The sequence below is a fragment of the Cicer arietinum genome, chromosome 3 (genome assembly GCF_000331145.2).
Source record: "Cicer arietinum cultivar CDC Frontier isolate Library 1 chromosome 3, Cicar.CDCFrontier_v2.0, whole genome shotgun sequence".
NCBI classification, from domain to species: Eukaryota; Viridiplantae; Streptophyta; class Magnoliopsida; order Fabales; family Fabaceae; genus Cicer; species Cicer arietinum.
The window spans coordinates 1,378,407-1,386,131 of NC_021162.2; the positions used below are offsets into that span (position 1 = coordinate 1,378,407).

Sequence of the window (7,725 nt, forward strand, 5' to 3'; positions counted from 1 at the left end):
TAGTTACTGTTCTTGGTCCCGAGCTTGTACCAGGAAGCATCTTTTTCACACGCTCCAAGGTTGAATTTTTAGAACTAATTTATGGTTTAATATTAGACGAATCCCGCTACGAAGAAACATAAGATAATTGTGAATAGTTTGGAAGACTAGGGATTCTCTTTGATTAAAAAGAAAATACAAATGAAATGGAAAATATTAAAAAAATAAACAAAAACAGTAATGAGGCGAAGCTACTCAATTTCTCAGCATGTCTGTTTGGTAAGCTCCCATAAGACCATGAGCATTAGGCATTCAGGCCAAATAGAAGCCAAATGCGTAATCTGATACCCAATCAACTGTGTGTCAAAGTAACTTCCTTAAAGATACAACAGTTGCACTCCAACCATACAATGAAAATCAGGCATAATAGATTGCTCGTTGTCACAAAACGCCTTTTCACTTCTACCAGAACCATTACATTTAATCTATTCATAATAAAATGTACAAAAACCTAGGACTTTCTGTTTTTTTTTTTTTTTTTTTTTTTGAAAAACCTAAACTTCTTACATTGTTTTTCATTTCAGTCGGCCATTGCTGAGATAAGCTGCTGGCAAGAAACTTCCACCATGCTTGAGTATGTTTATAAATTCCATGTTTTATCATATAACTTACATTTTCTAATGGCCATCTAATCTTTGGCTTTTGGCAAAGTCCTTATCAGTCAAGTATTGTCTTTATCGATGATTATTAGTAGTTTTGCTTGTTTTATTGCAGGAGTGCACGCTTCACTCAACAACTTGTTCTTTTTGCACCCAAAGCTGTTTCTGTACACTCGCATGTTCAAACTCTTCTCTCTACATTGTCATCAAGACAGGTTTTTTCCTGCATATTTTTCGTTATTGGTAATAATTTGTTGTTCACCCTCTTCAAGGAGCTTTTTTTCTTGATGCAGCCAACTTTACGCCATCTTGCTGTGTCTACTCTAAGACATCTAATTGAGAAAGATCCGGTTGGTTTTTTTTACCTTGGCAGGATTTTCAATATAGATATATAATTAGCCTATATTATTTTTGTGCTGAAACCTGGTTTTAATTTTTACAGGCTTCCGTTATTGTTGACCAGATTGAAGATAACCTGTTCTTTATGTTGGATGAAGAAACTGATTCAGAGTATGTCAATAAAAAAAAGGAAAAAAAATGTTTTCTTACCCTTACCTGTTGATTAATTCTTGGGTTATGCTAAGCCTGAAGCCCTTTTCTTTTAATATTAGTTTCATGAAACACTTTTCTTCTAATATTAGTTACATGAAATTGTAGTTTTCTCTTCACTCTATTTTAATATGTAAGAATGTGTATAGATAGCCAGAGATGTCTGAAGGAATACAGATAGGTATATGTTATTCTCCTAGAGAAGTCAGCAGAAGAAAATACCAGTTAAAAATTATGAAGTCGTCCAGCACCGTTCCATCGCTGACATAGATGACCCTTTGGAAAATCTCATGTTAAATGTGGATTGAAACAAAAAGTGAAACTCTCCGATAACATATGGATGAATTTGTTTCAAGTTCAACGCATATGATTGCATTCTTAGTAATGATATTCCCAGGAACACTATGGTTACTGTTAGGAACCTTTCTTTAAGCAAGAAAGAATTCCTAGAGTAATGGTGTAAAAGCAGATTCAAAGGAATAACGATTGTAAACAAATGGATTATTTCTTATTCATGTAGTGAGGTTGAAAGAGAAGATACAAGAGATTAACAACGAAGATGATAACCTGACACTCAAGGTTACCCCAAAGGAGCACTCTAATTATTCAAAGCTATCCCATTCTAACTCCACAACTCCCTATTTACACAAAATAATCCTAACAAAACATGTAACCTACTAACTAACTACGAGTAACTAACTCTCCCAGTCTAAGTCCTAACAGATACTGATTTTATTCCTATGGGGATTCAGATAAATGTTTGGTTAGCATTTATATTTTATTAAGTAAATAGATATTGGCTAACAATAGTTATTGCCATTTGGTTTAAGGTAGCTTAGTTCTCACTCCTTTCATTTTTGCAGAATTGGTAACTTAGTGCGAAGCACAATTATGCGATTACTCTATGCATCATGTCCTTCATGTCCTTCCCATTGGATATCAGTATGTCGCAAAGTGGTAAGCTTTCTATTTCAAAGTGCATGTTTTTCTACATGGTTCACAAGCTTCCTTGTAAGTCCTTCTAGGCATGTAGACGTAGGCGTCTAAAGATTCTTTGATTGCAAGGGGGCTCTATCTAAGGTTTGTTTAGTACTATCATATATATATGATAGATGTGGGGATTTGACTTGTAAAACTAAGAGAGTGAGAGAAGAAGGCTCCAGAATTAACCTTATCCTGTGAAAAAGCATAAGATCATAAGCTATTCATCCCCATACAAGAGTATCTTATAGGAAGAAAATGGTCTATACACAGCAAATGATTTAGTGATACATTAAGGCATTGTTGATGTTTCCAACAAGTGTGCTTTCTCATCAATCCGGATGAGATATATAATATGTACTAAGTTTGTTACAAATGTAGCTAAGAGGGGCCCCCAAGAGACTGATTTTTTTTGCTGATTGATGTGTTAAGCTGGCAAAGTTAGTAGCAATGAATTATCACGAGATCCTTTCAGAGATTAAAGAGCAATCAACTTTGATATGTTTGGTCCTCTTATGCAAATTACTTAAGGAAGCTTCAGTTCCCAAAACAACTATTTTATCCATATAAGTCCATGTATTGTTAGAGCAATAGTATAGCGAGAATCCAGTATCTTGACTTTGAGTGTCTGTATATGCATTAGCATTGTGATAGGAACTGGTTTTATGACGAGACTAATAGAAGCGAGCAAGCTTGGGGCAAGCTCCAAGTACAGTATCTAATGGAAATACCTTAATAAGAAAGAAAGAAGGTATCAGAGAAGCATGAATGCTTCTGCCTGATGGCTATAGCCACCCCTTTATTACAAAAATGATCCTTTACCCTCTCTCTCTCATCCTTATCCTTCAATTGTCCCCTTTCTCATACCCCTTCATAATGCTTTCTATAACATTTCACCAAATCTTGACAATGGTTTAATGGGGGATTATTGCAGGTGCTTGCAACGTCAATGAGGAACACTGAAATTAATAACAATGCAGTAAATGATTTTTCAGATGGTGATTCAAGGTTGAACCTTGGGGATGAAGAAAATATGGTTTCTGGCTCCAACAACACGCAGAATTACAAGTTTCAAGCTTCCACTGGTGCAGCTAATAGAGAGAAGTACCTCAGATATAGGACTAGACTTTTTGCGGCAGAGTATGTATTTCATAGTCATGTAGTTTAATTTTCACTATAAATATAACAATGATAAAACTTATCCTATTTCAAATTTGTATAATTTCACCTGCTCTTTTTAACCACTGAAGATAATTAATAGAGGATTATGTCATGTGATGTTAATGTATCTAATGCTAAAAATGTCATCATTCTTCAGTAATTTATATTTTGAGGCCAATCTTTTCTTTTTCCAATTAAAGAATCTTGTTTTTAAGTCTCTCTACTTTTGCATGTAATTTGAGTCATTAATTTTATTGCAGATGTTTGAGCCATCTACCAGATGCTGTAGGAAGAAATCCTGCTCATTTTGACCTCTTTTTGGCCAGGAAAGAACATGCAAGTGGGAAGGCCTCTGGTGATTGGCTTGTTCTCCACTTGCAAGAGTTAATATCACTTGCTTATCAGGTACTGCTGACCAATTATAATATATGAGCAATAAATAATTTACCCTTTGTTCTTGTGAATTATTGAAAATATATTAAAAATCAATCACGCCCTTACCTCTTTTTTCCCCATCAGATTAGCACAATTCAGTTTGAAAACATGCAGCCAGTAGGCGTCAGTCTTCTTGGCACTATTGTGGATAAGGTAGTATGTTCTCTGTGAAATATGATGGCTGTTCTCTCCCTTTTCCTCTTTTTTGATAGCTTAAATGCAAAGAGTTTTATGGCACTGAGATTAAGTCTTTTCCTGTAGCTAATTTGTAGTTTTTTCTTCGTCTTTTTTCTCCCCTATAACATCTTCTTATTAGCTCTAGTGGCCGTGCTAGAACAGAGGGAGAGGCTTTAGGACGGGGTCTGCTAACTATTATTCTCTTTGTTATATTTTACTTTTTGGAATGGGTGAAATGCTTGTATCTTCATGATTCCTTTGCACTTTGTAGATCTGGTGTTCAGAAAATGATATATTTTAGTGAGCCTCCCTGACAGATAATTAAAGGCATTGGAGAGCCTAATTTTACTGAAGACTTATTTTGTCTTTTCTATGTATTATGTTTCTCACATGAACCTATGCCTTTGATGATAATTTATCCTCCAAGATTGCTTCTAATGTTTATGTATTTTTTATAGATCCTATTCCCTTTTAATTGATTCTATTTTGTAATCTTAGGGATTGAGTAGGTTAAGCCATATATGTATATATTTATTGCATACCCTCTCTCTTTTGATACTAGAACTATATTACTATTCAACTTTATGTTGGTATCAGAGTCTATGATTCGGGCCACCTACCAAGCCTAATAGTGCTCGGCGCGATGGAGTGTATTGTGAAAAACCCTATTCCTACGTTGAATAGAGATAAAGCTTGAAATGAGTTTATAAAGAAAGACACTCTTCACTTTACAAGCCGGTTTGTAAGAATGAGTTAGGCCTAATATAAAATCCTAATAGCTCATTTCATATCTCTAATTTTATTTATTCTTTTATCCACACACCCTTGCACATATTTTCTTCTATCTAAACAATTGGGGTAGTTTTATGGTTATTTACTCTGTAAAAAAATGCATTGTTTGACCGAGTATTGAAGAGCTCATTCGTTATTAATTATCAGTAATTCATGTTGGAATATTTAATCAGTTTATTTTCTGCTGGTGTATCTTATCATCTCCCCTACTGGCAATTTTTTGTTAATTCGTTCTTATATGCGAGTTTGGATTAACAGTTTGAAAAAGCAGCTGACCCTGAGCTTCCTGGGCATCTTCTACTTGAACAGTATCAGGTATTAAACAAGATGTCCCCTCCCCTAAATTCTTTACAGGACAACATCTCAATTAATTTTTATATCAACTGAGGATTTTTTTTCTTCTTTTCAAGTATTATTTGATATATGCACATGATTGTGTGTTTAAAACACCCTACAGTAGATTATGAGTTTTGTGATTCACTTGGAATAACTGAAACTATTATAAATATAGGCCCAGCTAGTATCTGCAGTTCGCACCACCTTGGACACGTCTTCTAGTCCTAGCTTATTGGAGGCAGGCTTGCACTTGGCTACCAAGGTTTTAGCTTTCATCGTTCTATTCATTTCCTTTACCTTTGAAATTGATTTATTTACATATTTTGAAATCCCCCCAAAATACTTCTATTCATCCAATCATGGCCTTTTCCACTAAACATATCTCAAGTTAGCTATTTGGAGGTGAAATATTTTTGGGAAGCTCCTCAACTATGAAATCAAACATTATTTATACTCAGTAATATTTAATAATTTCAGATATTAACAAGTGGAATAATCAGTGGAGATAAAGTGGTGGTCAGGCGCATATTCTCTTTGATTTCACGCCCACTGAATGACTTTGAGGACATTTATTATCCTTCATTTGCAGAATGGGTCACAAGCAAGGCATGTGACTAATTGTTGTAGAAACTTGATATATCATATATTTCAATATTTTTATATCTAGCTTTTTAATCTTTTTTATTATTCACATTTTAGATCAAAGTAAGACTTCTTGCGGCTCATGCTTCTCTTAAGTGTTATATATATGCATCCATGAGGAAGCATCAAGATGAAGTTCCCGATGAGTACCTGACATTATTACCATTGTTCCAAAAGAGCTCCAGTGTTCTAGGGAAGTACTGGATCCATACATTGAAGGATTATAGTTATTTATGCTTGTGCCTGAGCCCCAAGAAGAAGGTACGTCTGAATATTAACTTTTCAGGTATCCGTGAGTGCATAGTTTCATTTAAGAGATGAACCTGGATCATTATGATATAATGTCTTCAGAGTTGCCTTCTCATTATGATACTTGCAGTGGAATTTGTTTCTTGATGGACTGCAATCGCCTGTTGTTTCGTCAAAATTACGCCCATGCTTGGATGAATCTTGGCCTGTAATTTTGCAAGCACTTGCACTTGACGCAGTTCCAGTGAATTCTGAAGGAAATGATTACATCAAAGCCTCGGTAAAAAACACACACAAACATAGTGTTGCAACAAGTCAGTATAGCATGGTCCAATTGAAGTTTGAAGATTTCAAGTTCCTGTGGGGCTTTTCTCTTCTTGGTCTGTTTCAGTCACAACATCCTATCATGTACAGACCAATTATACAGTTGGCTTTTGTTAATGTGAAACATGGTGGGAACTCGCCAGGCGATGAAGTAAAATCCCCAGGCTTGAAGTTATATGAAATTGCACTGCCTATGTTTCAATTTCTTTCAACTGAGAGTTTTTTTGGAGCGGAATTGCTTAACAAAGATATTTGCAAAGAATTGCTGCAGGTGGGTGTTATTTCTTACAGTATTCTTTAACATACAGTTCTAAGGCATCATGTTATTGTTTGTCATGGATGCAAGATGCAATCCTCTCAATCAAACCCTATTAAGACAACATATTTTTACCCTGATGATATTTCCTTGTACTTATCCATTTAATTTGATAAGAACAAGTAACTGCACATTTCTTATTTTAATAAGTTCATGAACTCTGTATAGAAGTTAATTATTTGGGCCTCAGAGAATTAAATAAATATCATATGGGATGGTGTGAAACATAAAACCATTCATGTGTCTGCACTTCAACTATAGTTTATGCTTGTTTAAGATTTGGTCCATTATATGGTATTAAACCCTCTGTTGACCAAGCGGTTAATAGCTCAATTCCTTGCAATTTACAAAAGGTAAAGTGGGTCTATGCTTAAGGGTCCTTACATGAGGGAGTGTGTAAAACCATTGATGTTCGTCCACCTAATCGAGTTTTAGGAGAAATTATCCTGGACAGAGAACTTGCACATATGATTGACATCCACATTAGTTATTTAATCCTATTTATCATTTAATAAATTAGTCCTGATGAAATTTTAGGTTCTCTGTTTTCTTCCATTTATAAAATTTATACAACTTTTGAACTGTAAAATATCTTATTTAGATCCATCTGTGATAGCGTTGAATTTGGAACATCAGGAACCTCTTAAATCTACAGACAGCCTGACATAAATGATTGATACAGAGTAGAATAGTTGACTGTTAACAAAAAAGGATTGTTGACGTATCTGCACTACGTCAGTATATCAATTCCAATCCACTACTCTGTACGAGGATATTGGACTGTAAAAGAGTTGTGCTTGTTTTTATTCATGATAATTCCTTTGAACATAGTTAAATGCATATTATATGAAATGATCATGAAGTGAATTCTCATATTTCTGATTATGTTTAATGGAGGCAGATTCTTTCGTATTCCACACACATGGATAATTCTTGGAGTAGTCTTGCGATTTCAATTTTATCACAGGTACACATTAAATAAATTGATTTCAGGATTGTAACTCTGCCTTATATTTTATCTCCTTGGGGGTATATTTTTTAAAACACTTGAAGCCGTCTCTTCCTGATTAGGCAGGATTTGTTCTTGAATAGTGTCTTTTCCCTACAGGATTTTCATCTGTTTTC

The 7,725-nt window shown here is 34.7% G+C and overlaps 1 protein-coding gene across 1 annotated transcript in view; it reads left to right on the forward strand.

Moving 5' to 3' along the window:
* Positions 1 to 7,725, forward strand: part of LOC101501748 (protein SWEETIE) — a 53,637-nt gene that overhangs the window by 40,520 nt on the left and 5,392 nt on the right. Inside the window, 15 exon segments of the mRNA XM_004489062.4 lie at positions 1 to 59; positions 564 to 613; positions 754 to 853; positions 932 to 988; positions 1,081 to 1,148; positions 2,051 to 2,144; positions 3,103 to 3,308; positions 3,590 to 3,734; positions 3,849 to 3,917; positions 4,992 to 5,048; positions 5,245 to 5,331; positions 5,547 to 5,675; positions 5,769 to 5,972; positions 6,091 to 6,555; positions 7,502 to 7,567. The exon segment at positions 1 to 59 is cut by the window's left edge and continues 11 nt beyond it. Coding sequence (XP_004489119.1) covers positions 1 to 59; positions 564 to 613; positions 754 to 853; positions 932 to 988; positions 1,081 to 1,148; positions 2,051 to 2,144; positions 3,103 to 3,308; positions 3,590 to 3,734; positions 3,849 to 3,917; positions 4,992 to 5,048; positions 5,245 to 5,331; positions 5,547 to 5,675; positions 5,769 to 5,972; positions 6,091 to 6,555; positions 7,502 to 7,567 — 1,856 coding nt within the window.